Source organism: Artibeus jamaicensis, unplaced genomic scaffold (assembly GCF_021234435.1).
Source record: "Artibeus jamaicensis isolate MK-2021 breed Jamaican fruit bat unplaced genomic scaffold, CSHL_Jam_final scaffold_847, whole genome shotgun sequence".
NCBI lineage: Eukaryota > Metazoa > Chordata > Mammalia > Chiroptera > Phyllostomidae > Artibeus > Artibeus jamaicensis.
This window is the reverse complement of record NW_026522057.1, coordinates 8,988,578-9,012,801: the sequence shown is the minus strand read 5'-3', so window position 1 is coordinate 9,012,801 and position 24,224 is coordinate 8,988,578. Positions and strand designations below refer to the sequence as shown.

Genomic DNA, 24,224 nt, shown 5'->3' with positions numbered 1-24,224 from the left:
CCACTACCCACAAGCAAATTGGACCCTTCTGGTGCTGCTTCACGGGTGTGTGGGCTTGTGTACATTCTAGAACCCTGTGGGTCTCCAGTGAACTCTCTCTCCTATGAGGCTGGAAGTTTCTCCTGACTTGCAGTTTGCCCAGAGTTTTTTACAGCCAGAGGTTTTGAGGTTTTATGTCCCCTTGCTGGAACCCTTGGTTACTCTGACTGTCTCACTACCCAGTTATTTCTCCCGGTTTATCCACATTGCAAATGTGAGACCTCCTAGAGTACTGGTCACAGCCCTGCCCACTTGGGTCCTTTAGCCACTGCCTTGCAATGAGTCATCTCCACCCTGGCTGCCCATCTCCACCCCTGCTACCAGTCTAGATGAATGTTTTTCATTTAACTCCTTGGTTGTCAGACTTCGTACAGTTCGATTTTTCTGGCAGTTCTGGTTATTTTTCGTTTTAAATTTGTTGTCCTTTTGGTTGTGCAAGGAGGTAAAGTGTATCTACCTACTCCTCTATCTTGGCTGGAAGTCTCATGTTTATTTTCTTAAATATTTTTCATAATACAATTTGAGTGGTTTAAATTCCAAATCAGTTTTTCTCCTTTTACAACATGTAAGTCAGTGATCTTTTGTTTTCCAGCTTGCAGAGAGGTGTGGTATCAGTCTAGTTCTTGGGTCTTATATGGCACAGTATTACCTTAGTGAGGAGTTAGGTTTTATAATCAGCTCACAAGATGAAATGTTACATAGTCCAGATTATCTAAGAAAAGCCCTTTAAGTCACTTGTAGATATACCACCCTTAGTAATATTATCAGTACCAATTTTTTCCCTATAATATTGAGTAAGAGTGTAGTTTCCTTGGTTGAGCACCATCTATGTCTAGGAACAGTATTGTAAAGTACATTATTTTTACACACTTGGGTACCTCTTAGTGCAGGGAAGTGCTTTCATAATTTGCTTTGAAGAGTTAATCTCCTATTTTCATTTCTTTGTGAAGCATAACTCATTAAATGGTTTGGTAGGTAGAGTAGTCATTACTATTTCTCTCCTTTTTAGTGTTTATATAGTTGAATTAACTTAGGTTAATGTGTTTTATTAATCATCTGCACTACAGTTTTCTTTGTTCTTCCTTTTGTTTTCTTTTGGAATTCTGAAATTTCATCAGGATATATCCTTTTGTTTTTTTCATTTCCTCTTTGATATTTGGTGGGCCCATTCTATCGCAAATATTCATATTTTTAGTTTAGGGGAATTTTATTTTATTTCACCTCTCAATTGTTCTTTCTTTAGGGGATGCCTCTGAAATTACTGTTAGACCTATTGACTCAGTCTTCCATGTCATGTAAAATATCTTTTCCAACTTTTTGACTTTTTGTTTTTGTTGTTCTTGGTTTTTTTGGAACTGATTGAGAACTTTATAAGTAGTCTGTCTGAGAAAATTTTTGTTACTTACTTGTTCCCAAGTGTTTTCTCATTTTTCCTTTTCATGGCCATCCATGTTGAGTTATTGGCATCTATAGCGCCTCTGGCATCTCAAGATTCCACTTATAATACTTTGTAGAAGTTTCTTTTCTGTTAATTATTATTTTTTTCTGGAGTGGTGGTTCTGTTTATTCATCTTGTACTTTCTCTTTCACAATAGTTAATTTCTTTCAGAAGCCTGGAATCCTTGGTTGTCTTTTAACATTTATGAATATCAGATAGTAGTGATTACCATAGCTAGGTGTTGTGTTTCCTCTGCAGATGTGTAAGCAGCTAGATTGTTCTTTTTCCCTTAAATGTTTCTCCCTTGAATGGGGATACCCTCTGGGAGCCTTAGGTATTTGCCAGGGCACTGTATGTGGGGTCAGAGAGGGAACAATGCTGCTTACTCAGCAAGATTTATCAAAAGCAGCCTTTCTTGTGTTCTTGCTTCATGGATAAGTAATAGGCAGGGAAGCTGGAAGGTAGAATGTGCATACTTGCTGAAGTGAAGGGACCTTTAAAAACCAGAAATGGAACATGCTAATGTCTTTAGCTCCTGGGTGGAGTTGCCTCTGCTTTACTTTTTTTTTTCCTCTGTGTTTGTTTTAAAAGTTTGAAATTATTTCACGTTTTACTTTACCTGTGTCTTAGGCCCTAACCTATTCTAATAGCAACCATCCCTGTAACATGACTCACTTTCATTTGAAGAGCAGAAGATTTCTAGCTTTAATCAAAGACCAAAAGCTATTGATACTGATTGTTCTGTTCAGTTTTAAATCAGTTTTATATAATTCTCAAGACATGTTAGTAAATTCTCAGTAATTGTTTATTGAGAACACTTACTTAGCTATGCTTATTATTATTATAAATATATATGATCCTTTACATTTTGTAGTAGAAAATTGATTTTTTAGAAATAAAGTTTTTTAAAAGTAGTTGGCATACATTTATCTCTTCATTTTCAGTTTATGAGTTTTGGCCTGAGAACTTCTTTTGTTCATTCTGTATTTTATTTTACTCTATTTGGTATTGTTTATTTTGTATATTTGTATACTTTGGGTTGAAAATTACAGCTCTTGGAGAAATTGGGAGGGATACTGAAAATATGCTAGGAGAATATGATAATAATGCTATTTTCTCTTTTCTCTTTTGCTTTTTTAGTTTGAGCAGAAAACTGGTGCAGTTTTTGATGAAATTGTAGAGAACTGTAAGTACCATTTTAGAAAAAAACAATCATGTATTTAGGTAGATAATATGTAAATCTAGATAGAACATTTATAACAGGGCTGATTAATGTCATGATCCAATTTGATTTAGTTTAAATCTCATGATACATAAGTATTTTCAGCAAGTTAATTTGATTGTAAGTCTCGCTCTTTTTTTTAAGTAAATATGTTATTCTTACAGTTACTAAGGTTGAGATATAGCCACACGTTGTGTATGTGTGAAGTATACAGAAGTTTATATACCACTTAATAAAGGTTTCTACTTTGTTTACAGGGTCTTTTAATTTTCTCTTTATATTTTTTCCATGGTACATCATTTTCTTAAATAGCAACTCTGTTTCTTATTAATTATAAAAGTAATACATTCAGTTTTACAATACAAAAACGAATAAAGCTTAAAATAAAAGCCTTTGTCTTTGCTGTTCTCCAAAGATAATCAGTTTTAAAAATTTAATGTATTTTCCCAATCTTTTTTCTGTGAATATATGTAGGGGTGGTTTATGTACATGTGTAGGGAATTACATGAAATCTGTTCTTGCTTTTTTCATTCAACTGCCTAGACATCTTTCTGTGTCATTAGGTTTGGACCTATTTGCATCCTTTCTAACAGCTACTCAGTATTTTATTGCATGACTGAATTATAATTTTATGAATTTCCTCTTTTTACATGTGTATATTATTTTTGACTTTTCATTATTACAAGCAATATTGAGTATGTATTCCTATACACATCTTTGTCTACTTGTTGAAGTGTTTCTGTAGGGTAAATTTTAAGAATAGAATTGATGAATGAATCATCATCACAGGATATTTGTGTACTTGTTTTTGAAGGGTAAATTTTGTCATATAGATTACTAAGTTAGGGGAAATGTGCATTTCTTTTGTTCTTTAAGTTTACTTTTCCCAGTACGATATGTGAGTATCATCTTTCTCTTTGGACTTAGTTAATACTGTTGAGAGATAACCGTTTTTTAGACTGTATATCGAGAGGTAATGAGCACTACTGACCTTTCGTGGATTTAATTAGTTTTTTTCTTGCTTGCAAGAAAGTAAATTAGACTCTAGCTAGCTTATCCAGAAAAAACTTCAGAAGTATGTTGGAGTATTTCACAGAATTTAAGGAGGAGGTAAAGAACATTTCCTCCAGTGAACTCAGTGAGAGGAGATCAGTGGTCTGCTCTGCCTGTGCTGCCAGACAGCAGTTATGTTCCAGTAACTTACTCTTTCTGTATACCTTTTTTTAAGAGAGCAAGGGAGGGAGAAAGAAAGGGAGAAAACATCAATGTGTGGTTACGTCTCGCATAGCTCCCACTGGGGACCTGGCCTGCAACCCAGGCATGTGTCCTGACTGGGAATTGAACTGACGACCCTTTGCTTTTCAGGCTGGCACTCAATCCACTAAGCCACACCAGCCAGGGCTATATATCCATTTTAAATTTCAGGTTCCTAGGGAAAAGCTTGTGATTATGCTAGTTTAGATCTGATGTTTGTCTTTGAACCAGTCAATCAATCACTGTTGTCAGAGAAAATAGGGTTACAAAGTAAAACATGGCTATTAGGAGATATAATATCCTCAGCCTCTACTACTTACTTTCATCAAATAGTTTTTGACTACCTTCTTCTGGACATGCCTTTGCTCAAGCCTGTATACTGGTAATAGAAATTAATCAAATAGCTTTTTATGAAGGTTTTGATTCGAGGCTTTGTTTGTTAAAAGTGTTGAATAACAACTAACTTAAGGTGGTAGCAGGAATCTTAAAGCAGCAACCAAGCTGTTGTACTTGGTTCCCTATACCCATCATTTGGGGTTTGTATTTCTGGTGCTTAGTGCTTTTCTGCTCCAACCCCACAAATATTTTCAGGTTGGAAGTTTACAAGCAAGGTATTTTATACCAAATGTTGAATGTAAATAGTATGGTAAAGATTACCCTATATCTCCCTGTTTCTGGTAGATTATCATTAAGGGGCCGTTGAACACTCTGGAGGCAGCTCATTAAGGGGCTACTGAAGGTTCTAGAGGCAGCTTGGAAGGGGAAATAGCCTCTCTCAGTGAAGGGGATTCAGTAACATAGATAACCTACTTAGGAGATACAAAGGCAGGCTGCTTCTCCAGGGAGAAGGAGATTCACTATTTCTTATGCAAAAAATGTATGAAAATATCTGGTACATTCCTAGACCTGCCATGTATTCGTTCCTCAAGACCACTCCTACAGTATAGCCCTTTTGAAATTTTGAATAAAATACTATATTGCCCTGGCTGGTGTAGTTCAGTGGATTGAGCACAGGCTGAGAATCAAAGGTTGCTGGGTCGATTCCCAGTCAGAGCACATGCCTGGTTTGCAGGCCGGGTCCCTAGTGGGGGCCATGTGAGAGGCAACCACGGATTGATGTTTCTCTCCCTCTCTTTCTCCCTCCTTTCCCCCTCTCTAAAAATAAATGAGTAAAATATTTTTTAAAAATTACTATAGTATCAGCTAATTGTTGGCGCACATAAACAGGTACCCCATCAGTGAGGAATATGGGAAATTTGGAATTTAAGCATGAAAAAGCCGAGTTGACCTTCCAAAGATGTATTGTTTCCAATGAAAGGGATTTGAAAGAAAAGAGGCTTCAACATTTCATGCAACTCAAATAGGGTTGTCCAACTTCTAGTTCATCATTTTTTAAGAGAACTTGTGCTGTGGGTTTTATAAGATACATGGTGATAGAGAAAGTGACTGCTACTGTGAATTATCCTAACTCATGTTCCCTTAACTGTTGCCAGTTAATGTGAAGTTTGAAAGCAATTCAGATAGAATAGAACACATTTTTTTAATGCATTCAGATAGTTGCTTCCTTATATCAAGGACTTTATTTAGTGGCTTTTAAATAACTACCTAGTCATTCAGCTATGATTAATTTTCTCACCGATAGAGTAAGTTTATTGAACATCACAGACTTGACAACTTCAAGGGTAAAATAATAGCATTGCTGATTTTTTAAGTATAGTTACTTGAACTAAAAAGATACTTACATTTGATTATTTGCAGTGTATGGGTTTATTTGTGGAAAATTGCATGTGTGAGGAAGAATTCCAAAAAAACCACAGAATTATCTTCTGGAGGGTGGGCCTCTTGTAGTACATGCTTGCCCAGCTAGGGAGTATTCTAGGAATCCGCCTGTATCAGTGTAACTGCTGGCATTGTTGTTGAAGCCATGTTTGGCTTCAGTGAATTTTTTTTGGAAGACTCTTTCTGTGCATTTGCCCATTTCATGATGGCTGACTTATGATCATACCTGCCCATGCCATGCTGAGTGTTCATCAGTTTTTGACCAAAAATGACATGATCCCCATGCTTCACCCTCCCTATTCATGTGATCTTTCCCTGAATGACTTTGGTTTTGTTTCCCTGGATGAAAAAGTCTTCAAAGGGAAACGTTTTGCCAATGTGGAAGAGGTAAAATTTAAAAAAGGCAGAAGCACGAAAAAGCATCAAAATCAAAGAGTTTAAAAACTGTTCTGAGCAGTGGAAAAAACATTTCTGTAGGTGGATTGCATCAAATGGAGAGTACTTTGAAGGTGACTGAAATTTAAACATGTAAGAATAAATACACAATTATTTATAAGTAACTTTTTAGGTTCCCCCCTTTTATTATCTTTTTAAAATCCTAACAATGATTGTATAAACTAGTAGATTCGATTCACTTATGTATAATAGAAACACAATAGAAATTTATTTTTCATATAAAAGAAGCTCAAATGATGAGATGGCTCTAGTTATCAGGAACGCAGGGGCCTTCTGGCTTTCTATGTCACATCATTAGCATGTGGCTTCCATTCCCTAGTGTTTTAGGATGGTTACTGTATCTTCAGCCTGTTGTGGGGTAGGCGGGAGGACAAAAAGGACCACTTCCCAACAGAATCAGCCTCTTAAAGAACTTACCTAGCAATTCTACTTGTGTACTTTGGTTTACATCTTATTAGCTACCCTGACTTCAAAGAAAACTGGAAATTGTAGTCCTTTAGCTAGTCCATTGTTGCCAATAATAAAATGAAGGATCTCTTAGTAAGGAAAAGGAGGAGAATAATTACTAGTTATGTAGTCTCCTCCATAACAACTCTCTAGGTGAAGATACTACAAACATCTCTATTGTACTAAGGAGGAAAAGTAAGGTGTAGAGAAATCTTTCAACTTTCAAGTGGTGCAGTCAGGATTTTAATGTAGGTTTACCTAATTCTAAAGCTTTTCCTTGTTAATCCTTCATTACTTATTTCTGAGCTGCCCTCTAGTTCACTGGAATCATTGGAATTTTAAGAGTAATTATTTGCCAGAAATAAAGGAATACTTTGTAAAGTAACTTAGAAATATTTTAATCAGTAACCATGGCAGGTTTTGGTGTCTGCCTATGCAGTATCAATGGCAGTTTGTGTTTTAATTATCATATATCAGTGCAGCTCAATTTTGAAAGAACTGATAAGTTAAGAATTGATTTTGTTTTGTTTTCACCCCAGAATTACTTAAATATTTCTGTTTACACGGTCTATTGCTGAATATTATTTGGGTCCTTCCAACATTGTGAAGGAATATCTTTATGAAAATGTTGAAACCAAAGCCTAAAGTCTTTTTTAGGAATATAAAAATGGGTACAAAATGGATACGACATTAAATAAAAATACTTAACTTTCTCAATATTTTTTTAGTTTAATAAACATAGAATTTTTTGGATTAAACAAATTATATAATGTTTTGAATGAACGAAATGGACTAAACTAATTTTTGCTTTGTATTGCTAAAAGGTATATTATATAGTTATACAAACAATTTGCAGCAATATATATATTTTAAGATTGTTATTATTAAAATTGATTGGTTGCAGGGAAATTTTGACACTGAAAAGAAGATATAAGTTGTATGTGTATTTTAGTTTAGGATGATCAGTAGTTAAGAATCTGATAAAGAGTTAAAGTATGTTGCAAATACTTGAATATAAGGTAATTCCAAATACAGGTGCACACCCATTTTCCAATGAAAAGATCTAAAAAATAAAATCTTTACCATCTAGATGACATGTTCTCTCAGATACAGGGATGAAAGTCAGGTGTCTACTGATCATTTAATTTAACCTAATTATGTTAAATAATGTTAATTTAAATTTATTCATTAGAGAGGGAGAGAGAGAGATGTATCAATTTATGGTTTTACTTAGTTATGCATTCATTGGTTGAGTCTTGTGTGTGCCCTGCCCAGGGATTGAACCTGCAACTGTGACATATTAGGATGATGCTCAACCCAGGTGAACTACCTGGCCAGGGCTACTATTATGTTTTAAGGCAATTAACATAGTTTTGTAGAGCCTACTGTCTAAATTGTGTAAGATAAAACATAGTTTGAAATTGCATTATGGTTGATTACTGGTATATTCTGCTTAAGTAATTGCCTCAAACTTAGTGGTATGAAACAATAATTTTGTTATGCTCATGGATTTTGTGATTTATGTATTCAGAAAGGGTATGTTGGAGATGCCTTGTTTTGCCTCACAAAGTCTTGAGTATTGGTAGAGAAGATTTGAAAAGTTCAGTGGCTTGGCTTTGGAATAATCTGAAAGTTTATTGACTTACGTCTAGCCTGGCCTAGGAGACAAGGTCTCCCTATTGCCTTGTCTTCCTTATAGCATGGCAGACTCAGGTAGTCAGGCTTATTTATGGCGGTTCAGGGCTCCAAAAGCAAAAGAGTAATTCAGTACTGTTTTTTAAATAAGGTAGAAGATACATCTTTTCAGAAGCCACACAGCATAACTTCCACCATATTCTCTTGATTATAAACAAGTCCCAAGCCCACTTAGATTCAGAAGATACAGACCTCCCTTCTTTATAGGAGAAGGGTCAAGATCATTATAGAAAAGCATGTAGATGGGAGGTATTGATGCAGCCATATTTGGAAATGCAGTTGGCTGTGACAGCACATAATCCTGTCATAGGAATTTTTTTCCTAAACCAGAAGATGGTTTTTAAAAAATCATTCTATAGGTCTGTATTTGGATCTTTAACAACAGTAACTGTTTCCTCTAATACATAAACACAGCTGCACAAATCTGATCATGTGTGATTTTTTTAACAGCAACATTTTTACTTCTCCTTTAACCTTGCCTCTCTTTTCCATATCATTGGTCCTATTTACACTGTCACATAACCCATGTCAGTAGCTTTATAGGTAGCCTTCCATGTTTTTCTTTAGTGTTCATAAAATCATTATATATATAAACATCTATGTAGAGATTTTGAGGGTCTTTATTTTTCATTTGTTTAACAAATGGGACTATTATATACATACATTTCTCTACTTCTTTCGCTTAAGTGTACTTGATATCCCTCTACCTCAGCTGGGATGGCTCCAACTCTTACAGTGTAACATTCCTTGATTGAGATGTATAGTAATTTTTTGCCTTGTTTTTAGGCATTCATATTGTTTTGTTATTTTGCCATGATAAACAGTGATGTGTTAAAAATCCTTAATGTGTGTTGTTATATATATTAGTAATTTTATATTTGGGGATAGGTTACAAAAAGTGGAGGTTGTGGAATAAAGAGTATACATGTAAATTTAATGTGTTGCTAGTCTGCTTTTCAAAAAGTCTTCAATGCTTCCATTTCCATCAGAAACGCATAAGGACAACTATACTCATTACTGTGTATCGTAGCTTTTTATGTTTGGCAATCTGATGGATGTGAAATATCAGTGTTAACTTTAATTTGCATTTTGTTAATTCCTATCAAATTTGAATTTAAGCAGCTTTTTAATAAGTTTAACATTTGTACTGGCTCCTTTATAGTATAGTTATAATTTGTTAAATAAATATCCTCTCCCTATTTCATAAAGTAATTTTTATGCCAAGTTATAGGCTTGTTTTATAGTGCAGTAAGAATTGTTAAGTTGATTCACAGTAAGCATAGTAAAGGATAATTCTGAAAGAAGACTCAGGTATACATTTAAACAGATAGACAATCACTTAGTCATTCAGAAAATTTAACTTTTAGAATGCATTGCCTAAAGTTCTTTTTAAAAAATTATTTTACTTATTTATTTTTAGAGAGAGGGGAAGGGAGGGATAAAGAGAGGGAGAGACACAAGATGTGAGAGAGAAACATCGATCTTGTATGTGCCCCAACTAGGGGCTGAACGCACAACCCGGGCATGTGCCCTGACCTGAGATCAAACCGGTTACCTTTTGCTTTGGGGGATGCCACCCAACTGACTGAGCCACACTGGTCAGGGCATCACCTAAAGGTTTGTTCATTTAAGATTTTACTTATTTACTTTTAGAGAGAGAGAGAAATATCAACATGTAAGTGATACATCAGTTGCTTGCTTATTGTGGATCCCCAACCAGTGACCTGGCCCACAATCCAGGCATGTGCCCTGACTGGGAATTGAACCAGCAACCTTCAGATTGGCAGGCTGGCATCAATCCATTGAGCCACACCAGCCAGGACCTACAGTTCTATTGATAATATAGTGTAAGGGATTTTTTTCTGCTTTGTTTCCTTTTCTTTGTGTCATATTTTCCCAAAGAAATGTTTTTAACCTGAACATTTGATAATTTAATGTCAGGGCTTTCATTCTTTAAAAAGTTTTTTTATACTTTGATTATATACTGTTCTGGAGTTTTCTTGGAATATTTAGAAAACTGTTCTCATAAATAAACATATAATATTTATAAAGTGAGACATTTAAAGAAATAATAATAAAAAACCTAGGTTTTACCACCCAGGTTTAAAAAAATGTACATTATCATCATGCCTTTGATGCCAATTCCTCAGTTAAACTTTATTTCTCTCCAAATAGCCATTGTACTGAATTTTGCCTCTTTCTTTGCCTTTCTTTATAGTTTTTACTACATTTGCATTATTAATAATATTTTTTAATTTTGCTTATGAATTTTGTGTTTTTTAAAGATTTTCTTTTATTTACTTTTAGCGAGGGGGGAAGGGATGGAGAAAGAGAGGGAGAGAAACAGCAATGTGTGGTGGCCTCTCAGATGGTCCCCACTGGGGGCCTGGCCCACAATCTAGGCATGTGCCCTGACAGGGAATCAAACCAGCGACCCTTTGGTTCACAGCCCACACTCAATCCACTGAGCTATACCAGCCAGGCTGAATTTTGTATTTTTTTGAATCATACTGTATGTGTTACCACTTTTTCTTTTTTTCATACATTTTTGGTATTTAACTGTATTGATGCATGTGGCTCTTATCACAGAAATATATTAATTTATTATATAAACATTACAATTTTTATTCATTTTAAATCGTAAAAGCACATAATGTAAAATTTACCATTTACCCATTTTTAGTATACATTTTAGTAGTGTTAAGTATATTTGCATCGTCGTGCAAAAGATCTCTAAAATGTTTTCATCTTGCAAAATTGAAATTTCTATATATAAACTTGACAAAAGTTTAACTTTCCCCTCAAGGTTCATCTGTTGTAACATATGTCAGAATCTCCTTCCTTTTTCTTGCTGAATAATACTCTATTATATGGCTTTGCCACATTTTGTTTATTAATTTATCCCTTGGTGGGCCTGTGTATCCTGGTGGTTTATAATGCTGCAAGTAAGCATGGAAATACCTCTTCAAGATTCAGATTTCATTTGTCCTTGATATTACCCAGAAATGATACATACAGTAATTCTATTTTCAATTTTTTGAAGAACTTGAAGAATGCCATTTTTCAGTAGTGGTTGCATCATTTTACATCACACCAGCAGTGCACAAGGATTCCAGTTTCTCCATATTCTTGCTAACACTTTACTTTCTGTGTTTTAGATAATAGCCATTCTAATGGGGGTGAGCTGATAATCTCAGTGTAGTTTTGAGTTGTGTTTTTATAATGATTACTGATGTTGACCATCTTTTGTCTGTGGACCATTTGTACATCTTCTTTGGAGAAATGTATATTCAAGTCTTTTGCCCATTTTTGAATTGAGTTATTTGTTTTTTGTTGTTGATTTGCAAGTATTTTCTCCTATTTTTCCCCTTCCTTGGAAACCAAACAATTTCTTGCTTGCTTTATTTAAGTTTACAACTTTAAAAAATTTATGTATTTTTAGAGAGGGGAAGGGGGGGAAGAAGCGAGGGGGAGAAACATCATTTGCCTCTCATGTGCCCCCTGCTGGAGACCTGACCCACAACCCAGGCATGTGCCCTAGACAGAATCTAACCAGCGACCGCAGGCTGTCACTGAGCCACAGCTATAACTTTTTTTTCTAAAAGATAATTTTTATTAAATTTATTGGGTTGACAGTAGAATCACATAAGTTTCCAGTGTATATCTCTATATATTAGATCTCTATATTGTACTTTGTGCCCACCACCTTGAAGTCAGACCATCTTCTGCCACCATACATTAGGTGCCCTCCATCCTTCATCCCCAAAACCTAACCCTCTGGCAACTACCACATATCTGTGTCCATGAATTTCAGTTTTATACCCCGCATGAGTGAAATCATACGGTTCTTAGCTATTTCTGACTGACTTATTTCACCTAGCATAATGTTCTCAAGGGCCATTCATATTGTCACAAACGGCAGTATTCCATTTTGTGTACATATCACACTTTCTTTATCCAGTCCTCTACTGAAGGACATTTTGGTTGTCTTCATCTCTTGGCTGCTTGTGAGTATTGCTGCTGAACATAGTGATGCATAAATATTTGTGAGTATGTGTTTTCAAGTTTCTTGTGTAGATATCCAGGAGAGGAATTACTGGGTCACGTGGTAACTCTATTCTTAATTTTTCGAGGATCTGCCAGACTTTATTTATTTATTTATTTATTTATTTACTTTTAGAGTGAGGGGAAGGGAGAGAGGGAGTGAAACATCAGTTTATGGTTGCCTCTCATGTGCCCCCTGCTGGGGACCTGGCCTGCAACCCTGGCATGTGCCCTAAGAATCGAATGAGGGACCTTTTGGTTCATAGGCCCAGCCTCAATCCTCTGAGCTACACCAGTCAGGGCCAGACTTTTTCATAGTGGCCATACCAGTCTATTTTCACAGCAGTGAATGAGGGTTCCCTTTTCTCCACAACTTCTCCAATACTTGTTATGACTTGTCTTATTGGTAATAGCCATTCTAACAGGTGTAAGGTGGTATCTCACTGTAGTTTTGATTTACGTACCCCAAGAGCTAGTGAGGTTTAACATCTTTTCATGTGTGTGCTGGCCATTTGTATGTCTTCCTGGAAGATGTATCTGTTCAGGTCGTCTGCCAATATGAAATTGGATTTACTGTTTGGTGTTGAGTTTTATGAGTTCCTTGTATATTTTAGATATTAAACTTTGTCAGAGCCTTTTTTTCCCATTTTGTACGTTGACTTTTCATTATGTTGATTAATTCTTTTGATGTGGAGAAGTCTTAAAAATATATGTAGTCCCATTTGTTTTTTGTTGCCTGTGCTTTTGAAGTCATATCCAAGAAATCATTGCCAAAATCGATGTCATGAATTTTTTCCCCTATGTCTTCTATGAATTTAGTTTTAGCTCTTATTTTTAAAATAGATCACAATTTTAAAATTTATTTTATTGTCTATATACTTCCTAATGTTTCTAGTTTCCCTACTAATCTTTCCTCTATGAACATTCTTGTTTATGTTTTTTGATACATACAAGAAAGTACTATGCATGGAATTCACTATAAAATCTATTTCTTATGGTTGGCCTTTGTCAAAAAATAGGTCTGTTACAACCTCTTTCTAGCCAGATAGTAAATACTTTATAGATCATACTGTCTTGTTGCAACAACTCAACTCTGCTTTTTTTTTTTTTTTTTTTAAGATTTTATTTATCTTTAGAGGGGAAGGGAAGGAGAGAGGGAGAGAAAAATCAATGTATGGTTGCCTCTCATGCGTCTCCTGCTGGGAACTGGTCCGCAACCCAGGCATGTGCCCTGACTGGGCATCAAACCGCGATACTCTGGTTCGCAGGCCTGTGCTCAGTTCACTGAGCTACACTAGCCAGGGCTTCAGCTCTGCTTTTGTAGCATGAAAACAGCCAAAGACAATACATAAAGGAGTTAACATTTTTTCCAGTAAAAAAAGAGAATAAATTTTGAATTTAATTTAACAAAATTTCCACCTGTCAGACAATTTTTTTTGAAATCGTTTAAAATGTGAAAATCATTCCTTGTACATGTATATATAGAGATTTGGTGTGCAGACATAGTTTACCCATCACTGCCCTGGAGTATATTGGGTATATTTGGGGAGGTGATTGCTCAGGCCTGGGGGGGGGTCTATACTCTACTAGAAATGCAAAACTTTTTTTTCATAGTTTTATTTATTTATACTTTTACCATTGGTTAGAGTTTTGATCGGTATGCACCTGGCTAATATTTGATGTTATTTAGACTTTTAAACTTTGTGAATACGGTGGGTAGAACATGGAATTCATTTTTGTAAAAAATTGGATTTCCCTGATGAATAATTTAGTTGAATACATTTTTATATTTATTAACCATTTCACATTCTTTTGCAAAATGACTGTTGAGTTAAATCTATTGTCTGCTTACTATTGGTTTGTTGAACTTAATTGTAGGAGTTCTCTGAATATTGTGAAGGGTAAACTTCTAATTTATGACTTGCTTTTATAAAGTCTTTGCATAAGCAGGAATTAATGTAGTTGAATGATTAAAAAATGTATCAGTCTTTCTTTATGGTTTGCTTTTCCCCCCATTATATTTAGTAAAAACTTTTCTGGTTGAGGTTGGTCAGAAAGACCTCTGATATTGCCTTCTAAAATATTGGTTGATTTTACATTTTACATATAGCTCTTGAATTATCCTAGATTTAACTTTTTTATGGTTTGGGAACTAATTTTATTTCTTTTCATAATGCTAACATTGTTTCACTACCATTTAGAAATACTGATTCCTTTTCCTAGTGATCTACAAAGTTAAAACTGTGGGCTTTTTTCCCATGTTCTCAGTTGATATTCCATTGGACTATTTTTTATTCCTGTGCCAGTACCATGTTGTTTTAATTAATTTAGTTATGTACCGAATCTTGATAAGCTCATGGTTCACATCCCTGTAAATTGTTCTTCAGGAATGTTTTGACTGTTCTTGCCACTATTCATTTTAGAAATACCTCACCAAGTCCCTCACAAAACAAAATCAGGTAACAACAAAATCTTGTTGGGAATTTGATTGGAATTGTCTTAAATCTGTAAATCGAGAGAGAGAGAGAAAAATGGCATGTTGATGCCATTGAGTCGTCCTATCTCTAAACCTGGTATATGTTAACATTCATTTAAATCTTTAATGGCTTTAAATAAAATTTTATAATCTAAAGCTTTTTATTTTATATTTTAGCATTTAAGTATTATTTAATTCAAAATATATTTTTGGAGTTAGAATAAGATTGGGTTCTGTTTTTTTTAGATGAGTAGCTAGCTGATTGTGCTACTATGTTAAAAATTTATTTTTTCATCTAAATAATATATGTTTTTCATCACTGAATTTGTACCACTCAGATATATTTAAGTTCTGTATATGTTGGAATCTCTCTTTGGAATTTCCATTACATTCTATTAGTTTATATATTTATACATATTTATGTCTTAATACTAAATATTAATATTTATTTCTGTATCAGTATTGATTTTATTTGTGTATATTATAGAAATGTCTTTCAATTTATTTAGATCTTTTATTTTTCTTAGCAGTGTTATGTAGTTTTTCAGAATAGAGGTCTTGTATATATTTTGTTATCCCTATATATTTGAAATTTACACTATTATAAATGAGATTTAATTAAATTTTAGGTATAATGTATAGATATTAACTTTATTATATTTAAAAATTATTATTTTGCATTACATTTTTTAGTTTTTTAGTTACAGTAGTCCCACTTTCCCCCCATTGCTCTCCCATGCCCTGCTTTCCCTCCTACTTCCAATCGCCTTTCACCCATGTCGTCTGTGTTCATTATATACATGTTCCTTGACTTGACTGGTCTCCTTCTTTCCTTCATTGTCCCCCTCCCTCTCACTTCTGGTCACTGTCAGTTCTTTATTTTCATGTCCCTGGTTTTATTTTGCCCACTTGCTTGGTTGGTTGATTAAGTTCCACTTATAAGTGAGGTCATATGGTATTTGTCTTTCACCTCCTGGCTTATTTCACTTAGCATAATCTCTAGTTCTATCCATGTTGTTGCAAAAGGTATGAGTTCTTTCTTTTTGCTACATAGTATTCCATTGTGTAAATGTACCTGTTTTTTTATCCACTCATTTACTGATAGGCATTTAGGCTATTTCCAGCACTTGGCTATTGTAAATAATGCTGCTATGAACATTGGGATGTATAGGTTCTTTTGAATTGGTGTTTTGGGATTCTTAGGGTATTTCCAGCAGTGGAATTGCTGGGTCAAAAGGCAGTTCTATTTTTAATTTTTTGAGGATCCTCTGCGTCAAGCCTGCTTTTGATTTCCTTCTACTGTGTTCTTCAATGTAGAAATTGTGTTCTTCTTTTCCCCTGGCTCTTGTTGATAGTTTCTGTGTCCTTTTTCATGTTGGTGTAGTTTACAGCGAGTTCCTTGGACCTTTTCTGTAGTTTTTGGTAATTCTCACTGAGCTCATTGAGCTTCCTTTTACCCATTGTTTTGAACACCATATTTGATAATTTACTTGCCTTGATTTCATTTAGAACTCTTTCTGGGGATTCCTTCTTTCCTTTTGATTGGGGGTTGTTTCTTTGTCTTCCCATTTTTTTCGGAGACTCTTGTTTGCTTCTGCTTCTTAAATTGATCTGTTTTGTCTCCCTGTCTTTGTGGTGTGAACTTTTATGGTAAGAGAGGTTTGTGTAGTCTCCTTAATCTCCTTGACCTTGATGTTCTTGGATGCCCTTTATGCTGTTTATGTTGGCTCTCTGGATGTAATTGTTTTGTTTTAAGATTTTATTTATTTATGTTTAGAGAGAGGGGACATGAGAGAGAGAGAAACATCAAACCATGGAGAGAAACATCCAACATGTGGGAAATACATTGATCAGTTGCCTCTCACACACCCAACCCCAACTGGGGACCCCTGGCATGCAACCCATGGATGTACCCTGACTGGGAATCGAACCAGCGACCTTCTGGTTCCCGGGCCGGCACTCAGTCCACTGAACCACACCAGCCAGGGCTGTAATTGGGTTTTGATTGTTGTAGGGTCATTCCTCTTTGGGTTCTTATTTCCAGCTGGTTGACCAGAGGTCATTCCATCCACCATGTCTTGTGTGCTGTTGTGCAGGTGCTGCCAGAACAAAATCACAAAGCCTAGGAGACAAACCCACACCTGCAAAAGTAACTCCTTCCTGCAGTCCCACTATCAACAACAAATGATCCAGTATTATTAAGGGTGTAAAGAAATTAAGACTATTACAAGAAAGGAGAGCAAATATGAGATGACCTGATGAAAGAAAAAATGATTTCGAGAGGGTAGAGGGAAGAGCAGTAATAAGAGTAAGGAATTGGAACAATGTGAAGAGAGAAAGTAAAATTTACATTATAAGTTAAGGGAATGAAGAAGGCGTAATAGAGTAAGTAAAGGGGAGCATATAGTAATAGATTTAAACAAATTAAAAGAAAATAATATACAATAAAGTGAGAGTGAAAGAAAAAAGGGGGAAAAATAAATATTAAAAAAAATAGGAACCAAATTGGAGAGAAAGATTTATCACAGCACTATCAACAAGTAAGCTAAAATTAATATATGTGGTATGGTAATAAGAGGGAAAGAAGAAAGAAGGAAAAGCTTAAGAGATGTCCAGAGGAAAGGGAAGTGATTTTGAGATGATAGAAGAAGCAGGAATACTAAGAGTAAGGAATGAGAACCAAACTAAGGGAAAAATTAAAATTTGAGATGAAAAAAGGAAAAAAAGGGCAGGATAAAAGAAAAAAACAGGCTAAGACAGGGCAAAATTAAAATTTGAGACCAAAAAAAGTACAAGAGGGGAATGAGATTTGGAATTTGAAATACAAAATTAGTGGAGATCTAGAGATAAAATTGGAAAAATGCAACAAATACTCTGTTCACAACTAGTGAGCAAAGATTGTTAAAGGGGCAGAGAGAACATGGTTTTTTTGAGAGTGAGAGAAAGAATATGAGATAACCATTGACAAGAAAATCGGTTTTGAGAGGCTGGATGGGGGAGAAATAAGAGTGTGGAATGGCAACAAGTTGTAGCAAGAGAGAAGATAAAATTTAAAACAAAAATGGTAAGAGGAAAGAAGAAGGTAAAGCAGGGTAAGAAGAGAAGGGAGGGCAAAATATGCGAATTGAAATAAATGATAATATAAAATCTAGTGATTTAAGAGCACAAACTTGAAGGACAAAACATGGATGTTAAAAAGCTATTTAGGAAGAAAATTTCGCAAGTCATGGAGAAGACCATGGTGGATTTCTTCTTGGTAGCATCTAGTATTTACCACTGTTTTTTCTTTCTGGATACGCCTTTGGTGATGTCTGATGGTGACTTCTTCTGACCTTAGGCAGCCTGTTCAAAACTCTCGGGGATCTAGTCTCTGTAGCTGACTCTCTCAGTTGATCTAGGAACCCTGCACTCAGCAGTCAGGCTTAAGCACCACAGGGCTGGCCACCTCCTGGGGGTGGGGTTCTTGTTTCCCCTCAGTCTGGGGCCACTCGGAGGGGAGTGGTCTGCCTGAGCAAGATGACCACTGCAGTATAGGGAGATGACTCAGCACTTGGATCCCAGCAGCTGCTCTCTATTTGTCCCCAAAGTCTCCATCCCTAGTCTCTCAAGCGTCTCTAGTCTACTCTGTACCCCACACGCACACACACCTTTTGCTGGAGGCCAGGGTAGGTGGCTGTGAATGAAAATTTATGCATTGACTCTTTGTGTCTCCAGCTGTCCACCTCTGGCAGAGAGCAACTCTGCCATTTTTGCAGCTGGTTGTTATGTGTGTACTTTTTAGGCTCTGTGGCTCCAGGCTTGGGAATCCAGCTTAGGGTTTAGTCCCCACACTTCTCAGGGGGTTCTAACTGGCTGCTTAAATATCCCTCAGGCACTTCACCTGCTGCCCATGAACTCTCAGCCCTCTCGCATCTCCACCGCACTCCCTACCAGTCATGTTGTGCTGAAGCTGAGTCCTGTCTGTCTTTGGTTATAAGGTTTCTCTCTCACTGTTGTTCAGTTGTTTGTTCCAGGTGATTTCTCCGCAATTTAGTTGTAATTCCAGATTGGTCCTGGGAGGCAGTTAATGTAACTTCCACTCACTTCTCCGCCATCTTGGCTCCTCCAGTACCAGATTTAATTTAAATATAGAACTTTTTAAAGTTGCTAGCAGTGTTATTTTTTAATATTTTCTCACTTGCTGTGGAACTTATTAGATTAAACTGCTGACCACATGAAAAACATATTCTTTTCCATTCATTAAACAGTTACTGAGCACATTATGTGATCTGGTTGAGAGTTCTTTTAAATTTTTTTTAAATGATTTTATTATGATTTTTTAAAAAGATTTTATTTATTTATCTTTAGAGGGGAAGGGAAGGAGAGAGGGAGAGAAACATTAATGTATGGTTGCCTTTCGTGTGTCCCCTGCTGGGAACTGGCCTGCGGGGATCTGGCCTGCAACCCCGGTATGTGCCCTGACTGGCAATCGAACCTCAATTGTCTGGTTCACAGGCCCGCGCTCAATCCACTGAGCTACACCAGCCAGGGTTTGGTTAAGAATTTTTTTTAAAAACATGCACATTTAACTTTATCATTGTCATTTAAAATATGATTTTATAAAACATAAAAAGACATGTTTAAGAATTCTGTATCACTGGAACTCAAACAGAATAGTGATAGTTTTGTAAGTGTAAATTACATATATTAAGTCAAATAATTGGAGATTTTTTCAATATAGAAACTGTACAAATGAAATAAATAGCAAAAGGACCTACCAGCATTATTTTGTTATTGTGGATTATCAGTTACTTCAGGAGCTAAACAAAGATTCTGAATATTCAGACTTCTTTTGCTGTGTTTTATATTTACCTATATTCTCAGTCAAGCTACTTGACCAAAAGGTCTGATTTGCGAAGGCATTTAGCTTTAGAACAAAAGTTTGGGTTTTTTTGTTTGTTTTTTGTTTTTATCTTTAGAGGGGAAGGGAAGGAGAGAGGGAGAGAAATACCAATATATGGCTGCCTCTGGTGCATCCCCTGCTGGGAACTGGCCTGCAACCCAGGCATGCGCCCTGACTGGGAATTGAACTGTAATCCTTTGATTCTCAGGCCCATGCTCAATCCACTGAGCTATGCCAGCCAGGGCTAGAGCAAAAGTTTTTCCATCTAGTTACCACCTTCAAAAAATTGACATTACAGTGCTGATATAATCTTCAGTTCCCTTTTGAATAGTATGTAAAAAAATAATATCAACTCTGTGGAAAGTCAAACAGGTACCAGAAAATGGAACAATTATTTACAGTTAGTTAAAGTGTAATGTTAAGTTTTCCCCATCTAGTAATTAATCAGTGAAATACAGCACAAACTATATTAGACTTGGTTTTAGGAAACACACATTTGAGAATTACATTATTGTTCTAGGTTTGTCTTCAGTCTTGGACAGGGATTTTGTAGGCCACCATGCTGTTTACTTTTTGGATTTTAGTAGTGAAGGAATGCAGATGGACTTGCTCCGAAATGTTAATAAACTCTGGTCCCAAACTCTTCCTACATTTCAGGTACAACCAAATTTTTGTCTACAGTTGAGCAGATCAAATGAACAAGAAACTTCTAACAGCGGCAAAAACATTACCGTAGCTGAGTTCTATCTGATCAATCAGCGAATTTCATCTTGGAGAGCTTTCTGAGACTTTGCTCTAGGTGTACTGTCATCTTTGGCATTCTTGTCACTCTCACTTTCAAACTGCTATCTTTCAAGGACCTCACCACTTTCAGTATTTGAGATGAATACCACCAGTTTCTGACTGAACACTTGTTTAACCAGTTTTTTAGTTATTCCACCACATTATTTAGGTATTTCATGAGCTTAGGGTCAGTAGTTATAAGCGAGGTGAGTTCTTATTTCTGCACTTGAGTAAAGGATTCAGAGGGATAAATGCTGTTGATGCCAAATGAGATGCCAGTGATATTGGTGCTTCCACACAGGGTGATGCCCTGATCCTGGTAGAGCTGCTGTGCCATGGCCAGGCTCACAGCCAAAGTGGGTGCCCACCAACCTCAATGCGTACTCACTATACATGGCAACTGCAGGGCTCTGAAGTAGCTCCCACCACTCCTTTCAATAGTATTATGAGGATTTTTAAATAAATAGAACAATGGAAAGAACAGTACAATGAATGTAACACTGTGTGATGCCTTCCCTCCCTGCTTCTCTCTCTCTGTGGCATACCATATGAAATTGAGTTGTAGCTGTTTTTAAGATTTTACATCTGTTGTTTTAATTATTTGTTAAGTAAAAATGGTGATTATTTCCTCTATTTGTCTGTTTTTCTAATTCTGTGAGGAGGGGGGATTATCATCACAATACCTACCACATAGTGGTTTCCTAATAAAGACAGGTGGGGCAAAAAGTAGGTTTATGGTTATGAATATGCAAAACACAGTTTATTCTTGTTATCATTTATTAGTTACTGTATTTTTTTCCATATGAACAACTGTGAACCTACTTTTACCCTGCCCTGTATGTGCCAAATGAATGAGTACTTTAGGCAGTGAGGAGCTGTTGAAGGGCTTTAAAGGAAAGTATAATATAGAATGATTTATGGTTTAGAAAGATAATTGTGTGTGTGTGTGTGTGTGTTTTAAATTAATGGAGAAGAGCCACTTGACAAATGTTTTCATTTGGACCCTGTATCAGTTAGGACTTGATTATAAGTAGTAATCTAGCTCAGATCAACTTAAAAAGAGGAATTTATCCTGGATCATAGAACCCAGGCAGTGATTTGAAGAACCAGTCACACTGGAGGTTTCATATGGGCTTCAGGGACAAATAAAAGCAAGGCTATATTGGTGCCACTGATATTTTTACTGTTTGTTTCACGGTGTGTTTTTATCAGTTCCAGTTTGGCTGCTCATGGGCCAATTAAATGTAGTTCATGGTTAGGGTTTGTAGGAGTGTGGTAGCTTCTTAAAACCTACGTGGATTTGGATTTAGTATAGTCAGCAGGAAGAGATGTGGGTGTTAGAATGGTGCTGAGTGGAGGAGATGGATTTGGAGAATTTGTCTGGCGGGGTGGGGGGATTGGAGTGTTCTCTTTTTCTGTCTTGATCAAACTTCTGGTTTGGTGATACTGTTAATTAAGTGAGGGAAATGCAAGAAGCATATGCTTGAAATGGACACAGGATGAGTTTGGTTTTAGAGTTACTAAGTTGGAGATCCCTATAGGGAACCTATAAGAATATAGAATTCTGACTCTTGGGTCTAAGCTAAAGTATTTAGGAGGTCAGCAGCAAAAGTCAAGGCTATGATAGTAAATAAAATAGTCCAAGTGTATAAAATGAGAATAGAACTAGAATCTTGGTGCAAAGCTGATACTGAGTACATAGAGGAAGAGGAAAATGAAATGAATTTATAGACCGATTAGAAAGGTAGGAAGAAATACAGTGTCAAAGAAACCAAAGGAATTTTATCCAGGAGAGATATACCCTGTAATGGGTTTGCTGCACAAGTCCTCATGGATTTGACCATTAGGAGATCATTGATGATTTTCTTGAGAGCATTTCAAATGCAAAATTGGGAACCAGATTGAATTCATTCAAAGGATTAAGATGAAATAAAAACAAACCAATGTAGACTATTTTTTCCTAGAAGTTTGACTGTAAAGGAAAGGTGAATGAGGGCAAGAGAAATACAAGGCTCGTGGGGGGGGGGGTTGTTTGTTTTATTTTGGAATGAGAAAGATTTGAGCACACAGTTTTGACTAGTAAACTGTTTCCTAAATTTATTCTAGCTTGAATAAATTTTATTTTAATGTTTAAATATTATTATTGTAAGCATTAACTACTATGTTTATTAGAGTTAATGCAGAGATATTGGGACTCTGAGACCAGGGACCTGGGTTCTAATATTAAGTCCCCAGAATAATCATTATAGTAGCTATAATTGTCACTTTCATATTCCTTTCTATGTGTCAGTCACTCTGTTAGTAGGTCCTTCATATACACTATCATTAATCCTCACCATAAATTAATTTCCAAGGTTAGTATTATACTGCTTTATAGATAAAGAAACCTGAGAGTTTACTTCTCAGGGTCACAGATTTTCAGTGATCATGCTGTGATTTCAACACAGGTATGTCTGATTCTAAAGTAGGTACTATTTTCTATATTGCATTGCCTTTCTTCCTAACTAAAAGTAGTTTCTCAAGTTTTAGGTCCCTGTTTCCTTATCTGTCAAATAGGGATAGTCAGATCTGTCACACTGTCTCAAACTGTTAATTGAATACTGCAATAATATCTATATTTTGTTTGGAAATAAAAATACAAATATTTGTTTAAATACCAGACAGGCCTTATAAAATGTGGTCAACTTTAGCATTATCATTTGTCTAAACAGTATTTTACTTTTTAAGGTGGTGGTATCATGGATACAGAAATGTCTGAAGATATAGACCACAACTTAACTCCTACCCTTGACAGCATGTCTTATGGAATGCCGAATCAAACAGGATCTGAAAATTCATTGCTGGATGAAGATGATTATTTTTTGAACTCTGGGGATCTTGCAGGAATTCCAGTCGTTGGTAGTGACAATGAGGATGAACAGGATTTTAGTTCAAAGGACAATCTTGTTTCTTCAGTTCATACTGATGATAGCTTGGAAGTAGAGAGAAGAGTCACACAGCATGAATCAGACAATGAAAATGAAATACAGATTCAAAATAAATTAAAAAAAGACTTTCCCAAACAGTTTGATCAGGTTTCTGTCTTTAAATCAATACCGAAAGATTTTAGTCTAGTAAGAGAAAACAACAAAGAGACATTTTCTGGAAAGGAGAAAAATAGAGACCTAACTTATGAACGTGAAAAACAGTTGGACAAACCCCATAAAGAGTTGGATTCAAGGTTGAAAAGCAGTTTTTTTGATAAAGCAGGTAATAATTGTTGGAATAGAGCAATAAAACATAATAACAACATACTTATAATAATAAAGCTTTTTTTACTTCTGATGCTGAGGAAAGTGGGAACAGTTAAATTCATTGTAAGCTTGTCATTTTTCTTTTATCCTTGTTCTTTGCAGAGTGAATTTCTCCCTGTAACTTTTGGTAATGGTATAAATGGTTGAAAAATAGCTCTAAACCTCATTTCTCCCTCCCCTGGTTGCAATATTTTGATGAGAAGGCAAGATACTCCAATCACCTGTTCATTTTCTTTGGTTGAACATTGGAACCTGAAGTTGGATTTAACTTCTTTGTGCTGTAAGCACTAATTCAAACTGCTGTCCCACCAAATTAGGGAGGATTTTTTAAATAATATTTCTGTTTTATGTTTTAAAAGTTTCTTGAGACTCTTCTTGAGCCTCTCTGCTCAGTGTACCCTATACTTTAGCTCTAG

General features: G+C 35.7%; 1 protein-coding gene and 1 pseudogene across 5 annotated transcripts in view; one reads left to right on the top strand and one right to left on the bottom strand.

Annotated features, from left to right (window-relative positions):
- ZMYM4 (zinc finger MYM-type containing 4) overlaps positions 1 to 24,224 on the top strand; it is a 136,180-nt gene that overhangs the window by 58,847 nt on the left and 53,109 nt on the right. For all 5 annotated transcript variants that reach the window (XM_037149262.2, XM_037149263.2, XM_053660312.1 and 2 more), the window contains 2 exons: positions 2,618 to 2,663; positions 23,243 to 23,764. In XM_037149262.2, coding sequence (XP_037005157.2) covers positions 2,618 to 2,663; positions 23,243 to 23,764 — 568 coding nt within the window. The remainder of the gene's footprint in view (positions 1 to 2,617; positions 2,664 to 23,242; positions 23,765 to 24,224) is intronic.
- On the bottom strand, positions 20,261 to 20,852 carry LOC119052206 (mitotic spindle assembly checkpoint protein MAD2A-like; annotated as a pseudogene).